A 24,101-nucleotide genomic window follows, 5' to 3' on the forward strand; every position below is an offset into this window, starting at 1 on the left:
TTTCATACTGAGCGAACGTTTCAGCCACTATGCCTTTTGTCTCACACTGAAAAAGCACTTACTCTTGTTTCCTCACTTAACATGCTGACACACACAGACCTGCTGCCTTCTGAACAAACATTATTCACTCTAACTAGCAGAGGCTGAGATCCATGGCCACGATGACATTTTGTGACAGTAATGGTGTGTTTTCATCATTGCAGATGATGTGGCAGCAATTGACCCTTGCTGACATTTATACACCAGGTAGTTCTTCCCAAGCACCCTGATTGGCCAAAGTCTAGTTTCACCTGTGCTGATAGGTCTCATATTAGTTGCTATGACAACTGCTGTGGTAACCAGGGAGTTGGTTTCCTCATGTTTTTCTGTATGGTTATGAATGTCGTTACTTTAGGGAGAAATGTTCCAATCAGGACACAGGCTTGTTAATGCTGCATAAAAGCCACAATATGTTCAGCAGACATTGCATCAATGTTACATCCCGCTGTCTCTACCTTTAATCTAGAAAGCCTTTCTGTGTGTTAGAGCTATATAGCAATTTATGTTCCAGAAACACAGCAGGAAATATGCCAACCCTCCTGCTTCCTATCTCCTAACCATCAAACTATAGACCCAACTAAATCTGTTCTTTCCATCAACTAATAAGCTCCCAGCCCCCATACTTTTACACTTACTCTACATTGTTATATTTTGGTTGGTATCAGACACAAACTTTAACAAGATCCGCAGCAATAAATGGGGGGGGGGGCTAGAAAGGACAATCTTCCCAGTGTTCCTTTCCAGAGTATACATACATCCTATGCGTGTAAATAGCAATTTATAGATTGTAATAGGCTAGATCTCCTGAGACAGAAGTGTTTTCTTGCACGCAGCCACATCAATTCCATCTTGTGTAACAAATGCTAAATCCAGGTCCAAGCACTCCATTTATTCCAGCATTTATTTCTAGTCATTACTGAAAATACACAATATTGATCATTAAAAACATGACATTTTACACCTAACAAAACCAAGCCTGTGCAGTGGCATTAAGACAAAGTTAATTGTTCATTGATTGAGTGAGAGAGGAATTTCAAGAGGGAAAGACTAGCAGAAAAAAACCTGAATTCATTGAAATAACAAAGAAAGCCAGTTGCTGTCTTTGATTTTGGATCCAAGTATAACATGTTTGGATAATTGAACCTACACAGTGCAGTTGGCCAAGATTGCAAACAAAGCCTTCGATGTGCTTTCAGCTCAGTGCTGTATTACTTTCATTTCTCTGCTTTGAGTGAGTATCAATTTTTGTCTGCGTGTGTCTGTGTGTCTCTGTGTGTGTGTGTACACTTACAAGCCTTGAGCGCTGCAGCAATTTTGAGCTGTGAAAAGGTCAAATGGTGACCTTTTTGTGTGATTCTGGGCTGAAATGAGACATGACGTGAACCGCACAGAGGGGATTACATGCACACACAAACACACAATTGCAGCCGCACGCCAGATTAGGATGTCATTGTGTTTTTGACCCCTGTTTTTTGACCCTGCAGTACTCGAAGAGATCCGAGCTGAAAAGTTCTTTATTTTGTTCTTCTGGCGCTTTTCCGCAGTTCCTTTCCCCCCACTCCACTCCCATTAACCCTAGCCAGAGGACATCCTCCAGTTGATGGAACCATTCCAGCTGCCTTTGACATGAAATTTGCTCTGCAACCGACCGCTATTAGCTGGTTTTGTAACAAATCGAAGAGAAAGGAACGTCTTTCTTTGAGTCTATTGCACTGCTGTGACCTCATCTGATTGGGAGAAGCAGAGCAGGCTAAAGAGACATTTCTAAGACATCAAGGCTGATACGAGAAAATAAAAAATACATAAAATATTGCATCAGTGAAGAAGTAGGTTTTGAAAAAAAATGAATGTGGGTGGTTTGCTGGTGGTTTGTGAGTGCTGTGGGTGTTTGAGAACAGCAGATATTTTTAAATTGATGATTGTGAGTTGTAGTTCTCCGGCACACTGTGACATATGCTGTGAATTAATTGATTGAGGAGGCTTTTTGACCGCAACACAACTTGGTTTGTAATTTCTGTGTAAAAATGTCACTTTCCCGGTTCTCGGCTGGTAAAAAAAAATCAATAAAAACAGATTCCTGCTTTGTGAAAAAGCAAAATATTGTGAAATATTAAAACGCCATAACATAGAGGCCTGTTTTCTGGAAGCATATTTTTAACAGACCTTAGAAATATCATGACCCTAATGTTTTTTGTCTGATTGTTGGCTTCAATTACAGCGTGAGACAAATCGCTTAAAAGGAGAAAATGGGTGCCCTTTCTTCTTCTCCCTGGCCATATTCCACTTGACGCATAACAGATGAAGTGTGTGATATTTTGTTACTACTCTAATACTTTCTACCTCATAAAAACAGAAATGTGAGAGCTATAATTTCAAGAATTTGGAGATAATTTTTTATGGCATGTTTGCTTTATTGGGTAGTTTACACTGGAGTGTGACAGGAGGATAGACTGAGGGGGAAGAGAGAGCGAGAGAGAGAGAGAGAGAGAGAGAGAGAGAGGAGGTGGAAGCAGCGTTGGCCAGCTGCCACACTTCAACTCATAATGTTGTGAGAACATGCTACTGGCTTTGATCAGCTTTTCCATCAAGCACCCACTATTTAATTTTTCAACTATTTCAATTTTTTTAAGAAAACTGTGTCTGAAATGTATGTTTGGAGAGTAATTACATGTAACATTATACAGTTTTACCCGCTTTGAGTGTTACATTAACTGTTTGCTGGATAAGGCTCTGAAAGGTACTCTGCTGTATAGTGGAGTTGTCGGGGTTTGACTGCTGCTCTTTGAAGAGGGGGAAGTCGTTCTCAGTGACATTTACTCCCCGTAGTAAAACCCTCCTCTCTTCTCTCCTGTGTGAATCTGATCCCACCGCTCGTTTCCTCTATTGGCCTTAACTATTTCCTCTTCCTGTCTGAGAATGGGCTCAGGGGAGCGCTGAAGTGGTATCGAGGAGCACAAAGCTGATTGGAGGAGACAAGCTCACTTTACAGGGACCTGCATAGGGAGAAGCTGAATCATTGGTTTAGATGCTGCTTAGTGATGCTCAGAGGCGTAACTGTTATGTAAAACTGAAGAAATAGGGTGAACACTCTCGATTTAGCAGGTTGAGCTTCCTATAAATGTTCACCTTTTATATAAAAAAATACAGAAATTGTCATGTGCTCCTTAGATAACATTCTTTGTACTATTATTACAGAAGATCGCTGGAGAGTTGTGATATTTTGCATTAAATATATCACACAAAATCCTTTTGCAGATTAAATCACCCTTCTCTTTGGAAAGTTCTTTCTTGATGCAGTACTGTTGAAGGGCTGCAGATAAACTTGTTTGACGTTGGGTAATGATTGTTAGTGAAGTGTCTAAAGTTAAGGCTGAGTTCCATTTGTCATTTTATTTTGTGGATGCATTAGAAGTGATGATAAAATCATTATTTGTACGTCTTTAGATGGAACTCTCTTTAAACCATAGATGCTCACATACTGACATATCACCTGAGTCCTTTCACTTACAGAGTGTCATTCCCTATTTCCTGTCTGGCACCCCTCCACCCCCCACTGGCTGCAGCAGCAGCAGGCCCTTTCCCCCACCCTCCACCACCCCTGCTTTTAATCACACCAGGTTAATTAAAAGGCCGTGGAGCCTTTCTGCGACCTGCCTCTCTGGCTTTATTACCCCTGGCTGTATACTGTACTATCCACTGCTGCCTCAATCATGCTGACTGCCCATGAACACACACACACAGTCACACACACATTGACACGGAAAGGTGAGCTCACCTTAGCTACTAGCTGGGAGGATGGAGAGGAAGTTGAGAGGACAAGACGGAGGAAATGAGAACCGGGGAGGAGGGTGTGTGATGGAGAGTGAAAAGGATGTGGTGAAAGTGGAGGGTGCAGTGCATGTGGGTGGGTGGGGCGCCCAAAGTTCAATGTCATTAATTGGTCACCATTTGAATATTAAGTGAAGAACTCTGTTAATTAACAGGATAATAAAAGTGCTGCTGGCTGGAAGGGGGTGGACAGAGGGAGGGAGGAGAGGCTGTGGAAATGGAGGGCATATGGCGATAGAGGGAGGAGGAGGAAGAGAGCAAAAGAGAGAGAGCGAGGCTGGGTGCAGGGTGATAAGAGGGAGAGAGAGACGTCCGTGGGTAAAGGTCTGGCAGTGGTAATTTGCGGAGAGCCGCGTTAATTGTCATAACCTTTTAAATGGCAGAGTTTATCGGAGTCCTCTAAATGTCCCCGCATATCGCCACGGCAACCCTCGGCCTGCCACACTACGATTGGCCGACGCTGACGAGTACTTAAGCTTGATGAGTTTTCAGGCAAAAGCTAAATGATAAAATTGAAAAAGGAAAATAATTTATATATATATACATATATTTAAATGTGTGTGTTTGTGTCTGCTAGGTCTTGTATGTGTGATGGTGTGTACTATGCGTGTGTTTAAAACAATGTTTTTAATTTAGTGTGTGTTTTTACCTCACAATGACTGACACTCGCTAATTGCTCGACTAGAATCCACTACTGTTTTTTTCTTCTTTTTTTCTCCCCTTTTTTGATTTATGTTTGTTTTTGTACAGCCGGGCTGCAATTCAAATGCAAATGAACGAGAACGGGAGAGGTGTTTTTGGAACCGTTAGGACAATCATAATGGCTCAGAAAAAAAGGGGCCGCTAGTTAGCGGCACAGCACCCTAGGGGCCTCATTTAGCTGCCATTTGTTAGGAAATGCCGCTACATTTGTTCCTGGATACAGACTTCACAGACAAAGGGAAAAAGAAACACAAAAAAAAATGTCACCAAGTCGAGTTCGCCAACACGGCGCTATTGTTCCTGCGTGCTTTAGCAAAAGTCATGTGGGTGTACACCAGTTTGGGTGGATGTCCTCTTTAACTGCGAGCCAGGGCAATTGTAGTGAATGGGCGTATGGGGTTGGTGGTGGTGACGGGGACTTGCGAGGAGTGTGTGAAGTGAAGATGGTACAAAGACTGGCTGTTATTTGATTAGCCTGTGTAGAGGAATGGAAATGAAAGCCCTGGCAACGGCATCTGCTGCTAACACTGTTCATCAGACATCATCCCTATGGGAAGGCCTGCACACGTACCAGTGTGTTTGTGAAGCTTTGTTTGTGTCTTTGCACGTGCGTTTCTTTCTACGTCAGCTGTGTGTGTGTTTCTGCTATGTGCAGGAATTATTCTCGCTTGTGTGCGCGCGCGCGTGTGTGTGTGTGTGTGTGTGTCCTGTGTTGGATCTCCGGTCCTCTCTTGTAGTCTCTTTGTGCTAAAGGTCAGGGGGATTGCTGAGATAGAATCCAATCTAAAGGACACAGCACTAGAACAGGCCCTGCTACAAATGGACCTATTAAGATAGGTTGGACACACACATACATACACAAACACACACCAACAGAGCTCACAGGTATAGAGTCATACACACACCTTACTTTCACAAATACAAATCCCACAGCTGTTTTTCAATCTAATGGTCACCTTTGGCGTGATGATAATAACAGGCTGTACCCTGGAATATAAAGCCGTCATTTACATTCCGTCTAATCAAAACACACTTAAAAGGTAGTTGTTGTAACTCTGCCTTATATTATACTGTATATACTGCCAATCTGACTTGCAATGTATTCCATGTATTTCAGAAATAGATCAAATATGTAATTGTCAAAAAAAAAAAAAACATGAAACTGGCATTCCAGAACCAAATGTTGATTTGTCACATTTTTCAGAACGTGGCGGAGCTCGCTCTCTCTGCTGATTGTTGCAGCAATTATGGTTCAGTCAGTCTGATTTGTGTAAGTGCGTGTGTGTGTGTGTGTGTGTGACTGCAAATCTGTACCAACGTGTGTATGTGTGTGTGAAGGCGAATGTTGAATATGGATGTCCCTGCCCCCAACACCATCAACACCACCTCCGCCTTTCTCCGATGCGTAGAGACTGCTTCTTACATGTCTGTAAGTGCAGGACATACAACAACACGACACAGACAGCGCTGTGGAAACACTCACTTTCTCTTCATTTTCTTTGTTTTTGAATATGAGTTTGAGTGTGTATTTGAGTGTGTATGTCTTTCTGAAGGGTCTCCCAGTCTTTGGGGTAATGTGGCAGGGGGTGGTGGCCAAATGCACTGGGAGTCATGGTGTGTGTGTGTGTGTGTGTGTGTGTGTGTGTGTGTGTGTGTGTGTGTGTGTGTGTGTGTGTGTGTGTGTGGGGGGGGGGGGGTGTCTGGTAAGGCAGTGTGTTGCGGAGGAGGGGTCTATGTGCCACTCTCCTAAAGACACGCAATTAAGCTTAATTTTTAATGAATATTAATGGCATTAGCGTCAGATTTTGTGGAGATGTGCATCTGCCAAGGTGGAGGGGCAAAAGGGGGGTGGGATGGAGGGGGGGGGGGGGCACATTCATTTAGTAGTCATGAGGAGAAAGACTAGAGACAAGGAGTGATGGAGAAAGTGAAGGGTGGATGTGGTTTTGATGAGGAGGTGCACATTGGAGAAAAAGATGAAGATCCTGAAACTGAGCTGAGATGGAAAGGTAGTTAAGGGAGAGGCTGGTTGTAGATGAAGAAGAGGAGAGAGGTGGAGAAACAAGCAAAGATTTATAAGACAGGATGCAAAGAATACAGGAGAAAGATGAAATGATGCAGAGTCAGGGAGCAGTAAAGCCTGAGCTGGGGCGAACAAAAGTAGGACTAATGACTGAGAAGATAAGTCACAGAAACAAGAAGGAGGGAATCGCAAAGTTAACACAAAAGAAGATGCTGACCCTTAAAATCAGCATGAGGTTATGTGTGACGAAATCTCTGTTTTTCAAAGCAAGACAGCCCTGAGCAGACAATGATGGTTAACAAAAAAACATAAACAAGAAAGAATGTGTATGTTTTTAAAAACACTTTTTTTTAGTGGCCCTAATCCTCCTCCGCATGTCTCAATCAGTTTAACATCTGTAAATGTCTGTTTGCACTTTCTGCTTTTTGTTGTCTGAAATTGCGGCATCAAATGCGCTTACTTGCTGTCATGCCACATTCTTTTTCTCAAACAAGCAATGCACCATTTCACCTTGCTCCCTGCCTGAATGCACTGTTAAAAAGTGGGCAGTGTAACCAACCGAACAGAGGCATTAAAGCATTCTTAATTGAGGTGTGAGCAAAGAAAGAAACAAAGTGTATTGGTGTTTGTTAATGGAGTTAACTTTAAAGAGCAGCATGGTGTGCTAGATTCCTCTTCGACCAAATGACTAACAGGAAAGTGATACTCTGAGCTTTTTTTTATCACACAACTTAACATTTGAACTCATCTTTGAGGTGAAGAAGATGTCTCCTCTTGTATTTTATAAAAAAAAAAAAGATTGAATCACAAGAAGGACCGCTTCAGAAAGAAAAACTTACACGACTCCAAACAATTGTTGGTGTGTAACATTGACACGTTTGTTACATCTGTACATCTCACACCTACTGCCTGACTCCCCCTCCTGAGTTAGTGGGATTAGCATGGTGCTGCAATATTGATTTACGTCTGCATAAAGCTTCTCCGGCTCTATATATTACACCACATTCAGCAGTCATCTATTCAATCAAATCTAATATTACACTGCCTCTCCACACAGCTGTCTAATAGCATTTAACTCACAGTTTGATTCCTGCATTCCCTCATGTACTTCAAACGCTTGCCTTCAATATCCTTCATTCGTTTCTACTATGCCAAGATGAAGTCTTTTGAAAAGCACGGAGGATGAATGAGCGTGTCTGCGTGTGTGTGCGTGTAAGTGTGTGTGAAGACAGGATTAGCTGTGGCCTAAGGCTTAAGGTATGGAGTGGAGTGTATTTTAGAAGCTTCTAAATTAGCTGGGAAATGGGATTTTGAGACAATGGACTGGGAAAAAAAAAAAAAAACTCAAATGAAAGGATGCACTCGCAGCACTCCTCCATTTGCCTCTGATGTTCTCTGTCTCTTCCTTTTTCTATCCTGTTCCTCACTTTCTCTTCCCTCTCTTCCCTCCCCTTGCTTCCTTTTCTCTTCCTTTACTCCTTCTCTATCTCTCTTGAATCTCACCTTGTGTATTTTTCTCCAAACATCTGTCTCTCTCCTCCCAGTATCGGTTTCTCTCTCTCGCTCACCCTTTCCGTCCGTATTACAGTTGACAGTGATGATGTAAGAACGTGAGTGTAAACAGTAGTATGAGGCTAACCTCACTTTGACCCACTTAAAACGGAAATCCCCTCGAGTACACACACACGCACACGCACACACTCTGACACACACACTACATACTCATATGCCTGAGTAAATATTGAACTTGGGTCAGCAGCCACTCTTCTCATTTCACTGTCTGAGTAACTGTCTGTCCATGTGTGCATCCTCTAAAGTGTGTGTGTGCATGTGCTCACTTGTCCACATAAAAAAGAATGCCACTACATGTCCCCTCTCCTTTATTTCTTCTCCTCCTCCCTCCATTCCCCAGGCCTTTATTTACCAGCGGAGGTGTATTGGTGTCTGAAGCCGGGATTCTGCCTCAGTCGAGCACTTCCGACCATGTAATAAAAGCATGATGTTTGGCGTGCATCCAGGCTCCCATTGATAAACACGGGGGCTGTGCACACAGACACAGGGCTCGCCCAGGGGCCCTGACGAGGAAAATAGCATGGCTTTGTTTTGAAAATAGCGCCTCCATATTTTGCTGCCATGCTGATGTTGAGCGTCTTTCTGCACCCATCAATTTAAAGGGAAGTTATGTGATCCCGTGATAGAACCACATCTGGGTGAACAGGGTTTCCCTCTGGCTTTTAAATGGGGTAAAGAGGATGTTGTCGGTTTGTGTGTGTGTGTGTGTGTGTGTGTGTGTGTGTGTGTGTGTGTGGGGGGGGGTTTAGGTTCTGCTATAATGAAAAGATAATAGCTTGAGGATACATTTACTTGGTTTAATTTCATTGAGAATAAAATGAAAAGTAGAAGGTAGTGCCTTCTTTAAGAAATCTAATGAAGAACTGTTTCAAAGAGGAGAATAACTTACTAACATGCAACATAGCAAGAACAAGAAGTCCCACCAGCTGACCTTACACATCAATTCAAACGAGTTAAAGCATTTATTAACAATGTAGAAAAATATCAGTAAGGAGAGCAGAGGAATTGTTCTTATGTTCTCTTTCAAAACTTTAATATACACTTATTTGGGGTAGTTCTTTTAACTGTGGTCATTAAATAGTAGAAGTTATGTAGATGAAGGAATAAAGAATCCATTATTTAAAAACATTTAGCTGTTTAAACGTGATCCTCATGTCCATCAGCAACATTTCTCTTTTTCTCTAACACGTGTTTCCACTGCTAACCAAAACACTTTTTGACTACGTCACAGTTTATTCATAGTGAAGTGGTCACACATTTTTAAATGGAGACATCACAGCTTTTAGGAGCAAAGACACTGAAGAACCATGAAAAAAAAACATGGCTTTACAGTTGATGAGTGTGCTACTTTATCCTAACAATGCAGTAAAATGTTTCCTATGAGTGCTGAGAATACTTTAGTAGAAGTGTTGAGTAACTGCCTGCAAAGAAAGAATGAAATTGAGTAAACATTTGAATATTTGAAATGCTCTATAATTTAAGTTCTTCAGTGATTTTAATTGGCATATAATTAAAATTTTGAGTTTGAAGGGACTACTCTCGAGTATTTAAGGTCATTACATTACCTGCTCTTAATAATTAATGAATGAATACATTAACTTTCCTCTATGTGAGAGCACAGCTGCTAATGCAGCATACAACACTGTGTGCGCGATGAAACTTTAAAAGGAAACGTTCAGTGTGCAGAAAAGCTCATATCAGATTTTAAAAGAGTGTACAAAGACTGAAATCGTATCATTCACCCTGGATTCACAAATTACGACCCGTTTAATGCTCTAATAATAGATCTATTTCACATGATACATTTCTTGCTGTGAAGGATAATCTTCTGCTATAAAATTATATCACCTAGCTGACAGGGATATTGCCCACCTACTACAGTATAATCAAACAACAGATAAGAAATCAAACTGTGGGGGAAAAACGGATTTTCAGAGGAAAAACCTGAACACACCTTGAGTGTGTGTGCGTGTGTGTGTGTGTGTGTGTGTGTGTGTGTGTGTGTGTGTGTGTGTGTGTGTGTGTGTGTGTGTGTTTGTACTGTGTACGTATGTTGTGTGTGCAGGCACTCACGTGTGATCTCTCTCCGCGTCTCGCCGATCAGTTATCACTAATCCTTCCTCTCAGAGCTCTTTAACAAGTTGCCATTGTGCTGCCAACGCTTAACATGATGGAGGAACGACCTCCGCGGCGAATGAAAAGAAGAGAGAGAGAAAAGGAGGGAGAGATTCAGAGGGAGGGAGAGGGAGAGGGCAACACCTCCGACAATGGGGAGAAAATTGGTTTACACTAGATAGGCTTGTGATTACAGAGGGAAAGAAAATGACTTAGATTGAACAATAGGACTGTGTGCGTGTGTGTTTGTGTGTGTGTCTCTGTGCGCTCGTATTTGTGTGTATGTTTGGCGGATTAGTGGGTGGTTAGGCTGGGATTTGGTTGAAATGAATTGGCGAGTATGGTGCGTGTTTGGATGATTTTCAGTCTGTGTTTATTTCCTCGTGCAACATGCTGCTTTGTGTTGTGACTTGATCTAAGCGGGGATCAGAGTCTTTATTACAGCCTTTTAAACCTGACACACACTCACAGGCCGACTCATTCACTCCATCCCCGTCACTCATATTAACACAATATTATATTTATGACAGGAGACTGTCTATCCCGACTCAGGGACGTTACTAATATGATGTCGCTGAGTAGGAAGCTGGAATCATTTGAATGTTGACATGAAGACAAAAATAAAATTAAATACACAAAATCATCTCAAACCCTGAGTATATTATTTTGACATGTTCATAGGCATGATTTAAAATGACCTTGAGCAGTTCTTGCCTGTATAATTAGCCATCATGTTCTTTCTTTTCTTTTCACGATGTGAATAACTTTTTGGGACTTAAGGGGGCTCCGTACTTTTCATCCATAACTGTCGAGACATATTATGGAGATACTCGACTCTGTGCTCAAAATATTGGCAATATTAAATCCATCTTCAATTCCTAACCTTTTCCCCATCTTTTGTGTTCCTTTCCAGGAGTCGCAGCAGGACACCTACAGCTCCAGGGGTCCTGCCCCAGGGAACTCTGGCAAGGCAAACAATGAGGAGGGCGTCTCTCATGACCGTCCGTCCAGTCTGCCGGTGAGTAATTGACAGTTTTGCACACCATTAAGTGCAAATGGTTGCAGAGTTTGACATGTATTGCTTAACATATTTGGTAAAAGATAAAGTCTGTGTGTGTGAGAGGGAGAGAGAAAAAGTAAGAGAGAGACTGATAGAGGGTCCTTTGTTGCAGCAGACACAAAAACACACCATCAGGTGTCAAAGAAGTATTTGGTTTTTTGTCTTCCTTCAATTGTGTGTATTTTGCTGCCATCATCTAGTTTTAGGCATCTCGTCCAGTCGGACACCTCAGCTCAACCTGTGACCATCCTGTGATCTGTGGGAATCATGGATTCCACTAATATCTCTGAGCTTATGTCTTTGTTTTGACTGGCGCCCATGCCAAAGGCAAAAGGGCCATGCATCATGCTCTCACTCACACATACACCCACATGCACAGATGAGCATATGCACGAACGCGCACATTCCTGCAAATGCACGCCGCAATCACACATGCAAAACCACACGCTCTTGGCATTTGGGCAAGCTAAAAAAAATCGTCAAAGCAGGTTGACTGGAGGAGTAATGAAAAAAAACGGTTAGGCCACGCTGATCTATGAGAGCAGAGGGATGTGGGCTGCTCCAGTTTTCTGGCCAAACTGATCGTTTTCTACCGTTTCTCCCTTTGCAGCTCCTCGGCACTTTCAAGAACAGAATAAATAGACATTTGCAAATGGTGGCAAATATTGGCACTCCTTGAGGTGTGTGCAGTTTAATTTACCAGATACTTTGGAAAAGCCTCGGGAGCGGAGCAATAAACTGCAAGAGAAGCTAAATGAAGTGAATGAACTCAAATGAAGTGATTATATTTTCCATATACAGATACCTTTAAAGTCTGTGCTCGCAAATTGTCTTCTGTCTTTCAACAAACACTGACAGTTTGACTTTGTGTTTCTTTTTAATTCAGAGGCTGACTTATCTGTCACTATTCCAACTTATTCCTGCTACTCTTTCTCACACACACACACATTCACACACTGCCTCTATCTTTCTCTCTGTTATTTCCTTCATTGCATACCAATAGTAATATGTCATCTGCTTTATCTTGGCATTTCTCCTTTTTCTCCTACACTCTTTACCCTCCCTCCCTTTTCCCACTCTGTCTTTCCCTCTAAAGTAGCATCATGAAAGCTTTTTTTCCCCCCCTCGTGCTATAATGAGAAATGGCCTTGATGTATCAGTGTGTGAATTCTGGAGCGGGAGAGCAAGGCGAGGCGAGGAGCCACTGCAGTCGCAGGGGCCGATCTATTTGAACCACCATCACTATCACCCCATATTCCCCCTCCCCACTCTAATCCTGGCGTTTTACCCCCTTGGGTTCCTCCGTGTGTTTTCACATCCCATCCAAAGCGCATGGCTCGGCGAGATCCTAATCGGCGGCAAGTTTTGATGAGAGAGAGACACGGAGAGGAAGAGATGGATAGATAGAAGGGTAGCAAGAGAAGGGGAGAGAAATCGCTCGGCTTTTGCCAGGCTCTTCCAGCAAGCTGTCACGGCAGAGATGTAACCCCCTTCTTTCTCTTTTTTTTTTTTTTTTACTCTCGCTGGCGTTTGATGTCAGATCTAAAGCTGCTGTCATCTTTTTTTTTTCCCTTTCTCTGTCAGAAGGGAGGGAGCGCGGGTCGGCAAAGTGTCATGTTGTTGTTTTGGGACGAGTCTGCTGTGTGATGTGGCGGGATTTTTGAAGCGAGACTAAAGGGAAAAGGCGCTTTAGTAACTCATCACAAATGCAAGTCACAATGCACCTTGGGTTTTTAAAATGTAATGTGTTGGAGATGCGCCGTGTCTTGTATTTCATATCACCTAATTGCTCCAAGCAGAAAGAACACGTGTGAATGCTCAGGACTAGCCTGTAAGTGCAGCATTAGCATTGATGTTAGTGTTGACCATCTATCTGACTGTCTATGTAGCTTTGGCTCTGGTGTGAATTTAAATGAGACACATTTTTATGCATGGCATTAACATGAAATCTGTTGCCTCTCTGAGATCATTCATCATTATAATGGAGGAATGAGTGACTGCTGTTTTCATTGTGTACAGCTCAGTTGTTACAGCTTTGTTGCTGCTTATCAAAAGCCTGACTTATTGGTGTCAGCGGTTAACCTGCAGCTTTTTTTCAGTATTCTGTTATTTTAAACCGACCTTGCAGTCACCACCTGATATTGAGTCTTCTTATCACACTACAATGTTCCTCTTTCAGTATATTCTTGGTCAGTGTACTTTCAGGCCGTTTTTCATTAAAACAGGCCATTTTTTGTTTTTCCTTTTGATACCATGAACATTGAAAATCAAGAAGAACAAAGTGGAAAAAAACGGCCGAAACCAAATTGTGAGGTTGAGATAAAAAAAATTAAAAAAGTCATGTGGCCTGATATGAATGTGACATTCATCACATGCACATGTTCAATGGGATCTTGGGTGTTCATTGTGTAACAAAATGCAATAAAAAAAAAAAATGTTCTGAACCCCTAATAAAAAAGTATATTTGGTAACATAAATCACAAAGTAGTCAATACTGACACAATTATTGATAGAGGAATTTAATTGGAATGTCATTTTATTATTATTTAAACCATGTCAATGTTATAACCTTACAGCGTTGATGGGGACCTCGTGTGGTGACTATATATGTTCTTTATTTGGGTAGGATTATTAATTAATTAATGCCAGTCCACTAAAATAATCGTTATATATCGCACTAACTAGCTAACTTTAGCTTAGCCTGAAGCTACAGGCAACAAATGTATTTGCAAAGTGCCTCATTTTAGATGTACTTTGGCTGAGCCTGTTCCTTCAGTTCTGCACAATATTTAAGTTTGGAGCCAGAACAAAGATCATCTATTGAGAGTATGAACCAATTGATAGGAAAGAAAAGCACAGCAATGAAATGTTAGCTTCAGATCAGGTGAACAGATTTACCTTTTTGGTTTGTACTTTATTTAAATAATAAAGACTGCACATTAGGACTCCAGTTAATTGTCATAACTTTTTCATCTTGTATCATCTGTCCCATATGAGACATCAGACATAACCTTTTCTGTCAAGTCAAAAGATGTTGCTCTTTTTATGAGTTATGACATTTTTAAAATGACCCTAGTTTCCATTCAACAGGTTTGGTAGTGATATGTCAAAAAGGGTGATATGTTATGTTGATCACTAATGAGATGTTACAGTTTGGCACAAGATAATATTTTGGGTGCTGCATGTTAACTTGTGCTGTTGGTGATGATGACTGTTCTGGTACTTTTCCTGGTGCCTGATGCATCTTTTGCCTAATGTTGCTAAGCAGAGCCAGTTCTTCCAGTGCCACATTGAGGTGTGATATTCCCCCCTCAGTCCCCCCCCTACAACCCCAATGCCTCCCCCGTTCCAGTCACTACATGTTCACTGCTCTCTGGCGCTCCCCTGACAGCCTGCCAAGCTGCCGCACAGCCTCCCATCCTCTGGGACATGGGAGAGGATGGCCAGCCATGTGGAAAGACAGAGAGAGAGTGTGTTAGGGGGTGGGAGGGTGAGGTGTGGAAGGCCGGGGGGTTGGGGGGGGGGGGGGATGGGTGAAGAGCAGGATGAGAAAAAGGAATGAGTAAGAAAGAGAGAGAGTGCATGAAGCGGTGAAGTGAAACGTGGTTATCTTTTTGTCACTTGTACAGGGTGAGGGATGTTGAATTCAGGCTACGGGGGTTCCGGCAGCGGCATGTTATTCACACGAGCACACACACATAGATAAAAATATTTTTGTATGTCTTTCAGTGCTCATTTGCCACTCCTTGACTTATTTTTCATTTGACAAAAGGGAAAATTCTGAAACACTATCTCTCCCTGGCTGTCGCTTCCTTCACACTCCCGTCCACCTTGCCCTCTCTGTTTTTCCGAGTGTTAGGTCAGGAATGATTGACAGGGCACAGCTGCAGAGCCCTGCCCCCCTTCCCTCCTCTCTCTCTCTCTTTCTCTCTCTCTCTCTCTCTCTCTGTCTCTCTCTTACTTCACCCACACTCACTCATACAGACCTCTTTGCTCACCAACACACACATCTCACACTTTGATACACATTCTGTCCTCTGCGAGCCGTTTTCGCACACAAAGTGTTTGTGTGTGTGTGTGTGTGTGTGTGTGTGTGTGTGTGTGTGTGTGTGTGTGCGCTCTATTAGAACATGTCAGTCAGACTGCCTATACAGTATGTGCTCTCACTCTGGCTCTCCCCACTGTGTTTTATTTTAGAGTCCCTAGGCAGGCAGACAGGCCAGCAGGCAGCACACAGTAATGTCATCCAGCAGGGTTAGATTCAGCCTCCACATTAGTGCACACAGGGGGGAAGGAGAGCAGAGGGAGTCGAGAATGCAAAGAAATGCAGGGGTGATGAGGAGGAAAGGAAGGAAGGAAAGGACTCCAGTTGAAAGAAAAATATTCCTCATGTTGGTTTTGACGTACGATTCAAAATATGTCAAGATTACATACTGCACATTCAAATCACTCAACATATACTTTCAAGGACCATTCATATTGCACTGACAAAATGCCTTTTTCCACACAGGAACATACATTTTTCTTGTATTTTTATATAAATTGAAGTTGTGGAGAGGTTTTTGCAGTATGTGGGGAGGGGATGGGAGATGAGTGGAGAGAAGATTGGGGAATGAGGGAGGCAGGGAGACTCAGATGAGATGTTCTCTGGACCCTGCTGCCTATTCTTAGAATCGACGGCAGCACTGAAGGCCACAGCAGCTTCCTGCCGCCGCTCTGAACACATAGCAGCTCTGAGAATAGGACAGCTAATCTGAAGCTAGCCTCACACTCTGAGGTGGAGGCGAAAGCTCATGGTCACACACCAGACTTAGACCTGTAGACACTCAAAGTATGAGCAAAGGTGAAAGATTCATTGTCCCTTTATGAGATAGTAGTTCACAAGATTTCATAATTTACTGTGTCATTTGATACGTTTGTATCCATCTTAACTCTATTTTTGGTAGTCATACTTACAAATATTATGCGTGTTTTCCTCCTTTTTCACCGCAGACCTAGATATCATGACACAGCAAGTCAGACGACCCTGGCTTCATCTAAAATGCAGACCGGCTATTTTTCCGCTTGTATGCCAGCCTGTTTTCGTTTGCTCCTCATGAATCATTTAGCATGCACACACAGTTTCATGTACACGCGTAGTTTTTGATCCTCAAGAGGCGAGAACACATGTTTTTGCCCGGGCTGTAGCATTTGTTCCCCCACGGCTTGAAAAAGACCGACGTACAGGAAGTAGAATTGATTTTGGTTTTTAAAAATATCTTTCATCTCTTTGCGTCATCAACATGTTTTTTGATCCTAGAGAATTCACCTGTGTGTCTGAAATTGTATCTGCTGTCACTGTTACTTCCATGCGGCAGGGCCTGAAAATATGTGTAAAGGGTTTTTATTATTTCAGAAGCTTAAATGTCTGCAAAGCATTGAGATGAACAGCCATTTAGAAATCAATTTGAACTACTATAACACACTCTTGTTTGCAGCATTACAAGTCTAGGTAGACACGATGAATGAAAAAAGTGCATTTCACTGCTGAAGTGTCCTTAAGCAGGGCACTGAGACCCCCACCAGCCCTCCTCTGCAGCTTACACTGCACCCTCAACCCCTGTGGAGGAGGGATGCACCAAAAGAGATTCCCTGGGGGGGGGGGTCAAAAAAGTTTTGTTCGCCTGAAGCCTTTTAGTTGTATCTTATGGCAAAAATATTTGATAGCTACACACTGTTCTACCTACAGGGAACTATGCTGCCCAGCGTAGGTTGTTAAAGCTTGTGGTAACACAAGGCTGAGCAGCAGAGAGGGGGAGAAGCCTCTCAGCTGCGGAAGAGGAGGCCATGTTTATACCCAACCACCCCTGACAGGCTTGCTGACTGAAGCCCAGCACAGCGGAGTGAAGGGCAGATTGCAGAACTGTGCGTGTGTGTGTGTGTGTGTGTGTGTGTGTGTGTGTGTATGTGTGCACTCAGCTCAAGCACTACTTTTACAAACGTACCTACCCCTATGCTTACATCCCCGTATGCACCCAGTGTGTGACAGGCTGCATGCTTTGAGAGTGAAGGGGGAAAGGAGAGGATTGAACTTGGTTAAGAAAACACCAGTGGGTTTCCACTGGCGCCTCTCCACCAGCCTCTCCTACAGAGGAGGAGAGACGGAGGGGGGAGATAAGCGAGGAGGAGGAGGAGGTGGAGGAGGAGAGGGAGAAAGACTGACCCTAGAAGGAGAGAAATGTTTCCCCTCTGTGTCTTTTTTTTTAATCCTTTGCCCATCAGCTCTTCCTTCTGTGGCTGGTGTCTTTTGCCAAAGCTTATTTCTCCAAACAGAAAGGGAAGACTGGTTCAAATTCAGGACAGAGGAGAGAAGCTTATTGCTGTGAGTTTCCATTAACACAGCGACACACATATGTATTGGCACACACACAGCTCAGATCTGAATTTCAGTGACATGCACAATTCTGCATATGCGTCTTCTTAAAATTGGATGATGAAAATGAAAAGAGGAAGGCTGTCAGTGTGTGGGTTAGGCTTGTGCATGTGTGTGTGTGTGTGTGTGTGCACCTGTATGCAGCTATGTGTGTTGGTTGTGTGTATTATTGTTTTTAAGGGACACAAACCGCACATCAACACCTTCCTAACTGTCCTCCGTGTTCCTCCACGGGACAGTCAACAGTGTGACAGAGTGTGAAAGCTGAGGCTGCTGTATGGTGATGTTGAATACACACATGAACATGACATGTCGCGTGTTTTACCAGTCTGGCCTGTCCTTTCAAGGTGTTGCATCAAACATTGTTCTGAAATTGTGATGAGGATCTCGGCTGGATTTCACCTCAGGTCACTCTATTATATTTGGTTTCATTCGGTTTTGGTAAATGAATGTTGATTTCAGAACCCCAACTAGAAGTCCACAATGTTAATACTTGATGTATAGATTTCATTTCCAAAACCATTACTGCCACATTTGCCCTTCTGGCACTCAGCCCTCCATTATAAATGATGATTCTTTTTTTTGTTACATTAATATTTAAATTATCTGTTAAAATGGCTTCAAATGTTATTGAGCCAATCTGGAACCAAGATTGGAACATCTTTCTGATATTCATTAGTAGTTTGGGACGGAAAAGTTCTCCTGTCAGAAGATATTTCAGACTGTGTATTTGGAAGAATTGTCTTATTTAATAATAATATGGGTTGATGTAACAAGTAGTTGGAGTTGATTCATATGTGCTGCAGCTAATCTTTTTTTTATTAAACTTTACCCGATGTGTCTTTTAATCACATTCCACTCCTTTTACTAGAGCACAGAAAAATCAGAGGGAGAGAAGGAGCTAGACAGAAACAGTTGTTACAAAAAGAAAGAAAATTAAACAGCAACATTATCTCCCACCTTTTCTTCCCGCATTATATCCATCCTCCTTCTTCTTCTCTTGTTCATTCAGTGTCCCTCTGACTAGCTAACTCACCTGACCCAGCTTCATCCACTTCTCATCTTTCTGAGTTTATTTTTACGTCCGGTTCAGAATACCTGTTCTCCAAGCAGGCTGTCTGGGCAGTGGAGGACTGAAGGAGGGAAGGGGGGGGGGGGTTGTAGAGGAATGGAGGGAAAGAAAAGTGTGGGAAGTAAAAGAGAGGTATAGGGAGGTAGGGGCCATCAGGGGAGGACTGTTCTGTCATCACCATGGCTCCCTCTGGCTGCTGGGAGGCTGAAATTACATCTGACTTTGAAGATAGGGCCAGCAACTTCACCAGGGTTGCTATAGTGACACAAAGTGTGTGTGTGTGTGTGTGTGTGTGTGTGTGTGTGTGTGTGTGTGTGTGTGTGTGTGTGTGTGTGTGTGTGTGTGTGTGTGTGTGTGTGTGTGTGTGTGATTGTGTGTGTGTGTGATTGTGTGTGGATGTAAACTCCTTGGGAGGTTTATTATGCATGATCCACACTGTGACTAGTCCTGATGGCATTACAGTGCTGTTATTAATCTACTCTCATAAGATACCTGTGCTTTAAACGCACGCACACACAAACACCACCATATCCGGGAATTCATGCTAAGATGCTTTCACGCACACGCACACACGCACACACACACACACACACACACACGCACGACCCATTTCACAGCATGATTCAAACTTCATGTTGCGCCTTTTAAAGATTAAGATCAAGTTTTTCTCCTATTATCTTTGAGAAGGTTTAGCAGGCAGCACACTGCGCTCACAGGCAAATGCACAAGCAAGCGCGAGTCAAAATACACACATGTGCAACACACACACACACACACACACACACACACAAACACACACACAAACACACACACACACACACGCAGAGAATCATTCAGATTGCAGATAGCTGTGTTTGGGTTGTTTGAGCTGCTAATATTCCACTGAGTCCTCGAATATTTATGGCTTTTGTTTCATCAAACTCAGAGTGAGATGAAAAGCCTTTTTCAAAGATAGATAGATGGATAAAAGGAATCGTATATCGAGAGAGAAACAAAAGAAAGGAAGAGAAAAGGAAAGAAAGAAAGAACAAAAGCATTAAGTACTGCTTTAGAATAGGACAGTATGATAAAAAATGAGAAGATGGAAGGGGGAGAGAGGGGAAGAGGGGAGATGTATACAGAGAGCAGGGCTGCTGGGATGTTGAGGGTGAAAATAATGTTCCATTAATGCAGAGCCAGGCTCTTGCTGAGGGCCCAGCGCCAATCTGCATCTCCCCACAGTCTGCCATGCTATACATTTTTCATGAACGCTGAGCGAGAATTAGCGACGGATTGCTGCTGCAAATCGCTTCTCCTTGGGCTGATGGAGAGAGAAAGGAAGAGAGAGAATAAGAGAATGGGGAAGGTAACAGTAAAGGGGGGACTGAACGGTGCAGACCTTAGGAGAGGGGTAAAAGTGGAGAAACAGATCAATTTAAGGGTTCCTGGTTAGTAGTGAAAAGTGATATAAATGAACACTGATTATTATCAGCGTACAAACACAACCAAAGCTCATTCATTGCCCATGTAGTGGGCATGCAGTTCTGGCATTGTTACTTTGTGCTACAATGTTGGAATGACTTCTTCTTGGATACAACAATAAATCCGCTAAATGGTATGTCATAGTTTGCAAAACTTTCTATATTTTATTTTGATATGCATCTTTTTTTTACGGGTTGCCGTGTTTTTTATGCCCATGGTTGGATAGAGAAAATACTGAGTGGCATCCATCTCAAACTTTGCATGAAAACTTACTTTAATTGTAAATGGACTTGATCTTGTATAGCACTTTTCCACCGCAGGTTTCTATAGAAAGTGACCATCAGAAGTAGCCGCAGATGGAGCAGCGGTAGACTAAAACAATTATAAAAATTAAAGAAGTAGAGGCAGAAAGAATACTTTACTTTAAAGTCCATCCAGTTTATTTAAAGAGATAGTTTTCTGATATAGCACACAGTTGCTATACAGATCAAAGGTCTGATGATCACGTTAGTCTTATTAAAAATGAAACAATTTCAACATTTTTACATGATTAGGCCTCTTCAGGACTTGAAATTCACATCTACATTTTAAAGCAGCAGAGTTCCCTTTTAAATTCATACCATTTATGTCAGTTCATCTTCCCTTCCTTATTCTTCACTTATTTTCTGTGCCTCTCCTCTCTCACCTCTCCTCTTATTTCCTCCACTCTCCCCTTCTTATATTTCTTTCCCTTGGCCTGTGCACCATATAGTTCTGACCCCAATCTCAGTCTGCTCTCTCCACTCCAATATAGCCGACTTTCACTTTCCATCAGTGGCCTTGTGCTGCTATTACGGACCCTTGCTGACCGGCTGGCTGACAGACTGGATTTCTCATACGCTGCTTTACTGACCGATTGTCTACCTGCTTTCTTTCTCTTTAAAGAACAATTTTCCACTCTGAGTTTCCCTCCGAGAGACTGGATGTGCATTTAAAAAGGTGTGAAAGCACAGGAAATTCTCATCAGCCTCTAATCTGTCCTCTTCTAGTTAATGTAGTGGTCTGCAGCTCAGAGCAGAATCATTGATTTCTTACATAAATGTAGCAACTAAAGTAAAAAAGACAATTTATTTTTGAAATATCATTGTAAACGATATCTGCATCTCAACACACATTGATAGCTTCCTTGTGTTTTATGTCCAAATTAGACTGTCCTCTGTCCTGCCATTTGTCTCTGATACGGACATGTTTCAGTAATATTCCTCCCACAGTAGCCCACACGTACTGACACTTTTCCACTGTTCACTGCTACAGTGTCCCAGCATGATGTAGGCTATAAGAAGTACCATAAATGTGTGTGTGTGAGTCTGTATTGTCTATAAAGAAGAAAGAGGTCTCGACAGAAAGAAAAGACGTGCATTAGTGTGTGCGGGGCCTATGATTGCTGCTGTAATCTGCTCTCTCCTGCCAGCCATAGTTATTACAGTTGTCGATATGGTGCTCAGGGCTTTATAGACACAAGCAACAAGACTCAGTCTGGACGCTCGCCAGAGTGTGTGTGAGGCTTGTGTTTGTGTGTGCCAGAGTGCTTTATATTTGTTTGTGCCCTTGTGTGTGCACGTGTGTGCGTGATCCTTTGCTCTGGGTGTGTGTAATTGAGCCCGCCTCTTATGTAACCACTGGTTCAACAGTGTGTTAATTGCCTATTTTACAAAGTGTGTGTCCCAGCGTTGTGTACATGGTACTCTTTATATAGAGTTGACTTTGTTCCTTGCATGTGAGTGTGTGGTTGAATGTGTGTGGGCCCATCCCTTGCCTGGCCAAGTTCAGTGTTTTAAAGTCCAGATTGATTCACTGTAAATACAGAGCAAGCAAACGGGAGGATGGGGAGAGAAAAGAGAGAAGGGTTATCGGCCATAGGAGGGAAAGCAGGAATGCTGCATTGAGGTGTGGAGGGGTTTTCTCCTCCTGGTATTTAGTCCTGACTGATGCCTGTTGTTCAGTTCACGCCTAGTGTTTGCTGTCCTGCCAGCCTGATTACTATCACGGCTTGGCAACAGCTTAAAATAGGACTGAGACAATACTTTGCTTTTGTAACACTGTCATAGATGCATAAGCACACACACAGGACACACGCCGCGAGGGTCACTGATGGCCCATTTTCTCAGTCACACTGCTCTTTTGGAAGTGTACGGCCATCTGTCAGAGTTGGCTGAACGAGTAAAGGAATCCCTCTCTCTTTCTGTCTCTTTATCTCTCTGTGTTAGAGTGTGTCTGTGCTCCAACAGTGTGATTGGGGACTCCTCACAAACTCTACCTGCAACCTGTGACCTCCAAAGCTGGAAGAGCCATATCCCATAGTGTGTGTGCAAATATGTGTGTGTGTGTGTGTGTGTGTGTGTGTGTGTGTGTGTGTGTGTGTGTTTGTCTCTATTCTTTTTCTTGATGGAAACAAAACTCCCTCCAGACAGATGTACCACACTAGAAATTAAGACACGATATCCCTTCTGTTCAGAGAAAACATCTTGTTTTTAATGGATTCTTTATGAGCTCTAATTCTTGGAGATGTTTCTGTCTGTTCTGAGTAAGGTTTGCTTGTACTAATTGATTCTTATTAAGTTTAACTGTTGTTTCTCTACAGACTGAGTCATTTCTTTTAGTTGTTTTCATTATATCATAATGTAAGACCCCCTGAGCTCACACAGGCTCAATCATGAGTCATACATTTTTTTTTTTTTAAAAAGCAGTCCTCGGAAAAAAAATCTTGATCTTTGCTGATATTTTAAGCTATGTATTTCTCCGTGTCAGCGTCAACAGGACTTCATCAGGAGTCCTTTTTATTGTTATAGAAACTATATGATGCACTTGTTAAACAGATATTGTTTTTCAAGGACCTGAAAGTGAATGGGAGTACTTCTGGACCAAAACAGGCAAGAGTCCATTTATGCAAACAAACACCATCAGAAGTTTTATCAAAAAAGACACATTGGTTTCAACCAAACATACACATGTACAAAAACTCACTAAGTCGAGGTAACTTTAAAGTCTTGTGGTAGCTTTGCCTCGCATTTTTGCTAATGGCATGCCGTGTGCTTCCTCCTATATCAGTACATCCATTAGCAGCCATATTACTGCCACGTAATGGCTCATGGGTTGATGGGGAAAAATCAGCAATGAGCCAGGACAAGAAGAGAGAGAGAGAGAGAGAGAGAGAGAGAGAGATGAAGAAGGGTGTCTCTAGCATTGCCTCTGAATTGAGTTACAGCAGTTCTGATTTGCCATCTCTCAAGTCTTTTAGTCTTATCTTCTTTTTCAATTCTAGATTTCCCTCTCTTCTCTTTCACCCTCAGGGCTTTGAGAGGTTTTTATCTTTCTAATGAGCCGTTGATTCTTTTCTCTCTTTTTTTTTTCTTACCTCATTCGTTCTGGTTGGAAAGCAGTATTTGTCAAACTGTCACGCCGTTGTTTGCAACATGTGCCCGCGTGTGTGTTGAATGCAGTTGGCCTAAGTGGTGTAAAGTGTTTACAACATAGTTTCGGTTGGCGTCTGTGTTGGATGTGGACGCAAGGGTCAGAGTAGTTAGGCACTGTGGCCCAGGTTGCCATGTTGTACTCGCAGCCTTATCAATATGCAGAACAGTAGGCGGGTTGCACTCGACTTGATTGCTTTAATTGGTTGGACACATTTGCACAAATACACGCACACACACACATTGTTGAAGTTTCTGGTTTCCAGTGGTTGCTCCAAAGTGTGTTGTTGTTGTTGTGTTTTGTCCAGCAAATGTGGGACTCTGCACAACTCAGTTCAACTTTGCATGAGTCATTCTGCTCCTACACA

The 24,101-nt window shown here is 42.5% G+C and overlaps 2 protein-coding genes across 6 annotated transcripts in view; one reads left to right on the forward strand and one right to left on the reverse strand.

The window, feature by feature from the left end:
* The window catches only part of si:ch211-195o20.7 (cytospin-A), a 404,502-nt gene that overhangs the window by 362,564 nt on the left and 17,837 nt on the right, over nt 1–24,101 (reverse strand). The gene's annotated exons all lie outside the window — the stretch shown is intronic.
* LOC132993457 (AT-rich interactive domain-containing protein 1B-like) overlaps nt 1–24,101 on the forward strand; it is a 173,160-nt gene that overhangs the window by 48,851 nt on the left and 100,208 nt on the right. For all 5 annotated transcript variants that reach the window (XM_061063319.1, XM_061063320.1, XM_061063318.1 and 2 more), the window contains exon 4: nt 11,193–11,297. In XM_061063319.1, coding sequence (XP_060919302.1) covers nt 11,193–11,297 — 105 coding nt within the window. The remainder of the gene's footprint in view (nt 1–11,192; nt 11,298–24,101) is intronic.

Source organism: Labrus mixtus, chromosome 18, assembly GCF_963584025.1.
Source record: "Labrus mixtus chromosome 18, fLabMix1.1, whole genome shotgun sequence".
In the NCBI taxonomy this organism is placed as follows: domain Eukaryota; kingdom Metazoa; phylum Chordata; class Actinopteri; order Labriformes; family Labridae; genus Labrus; species Labrus mixtus.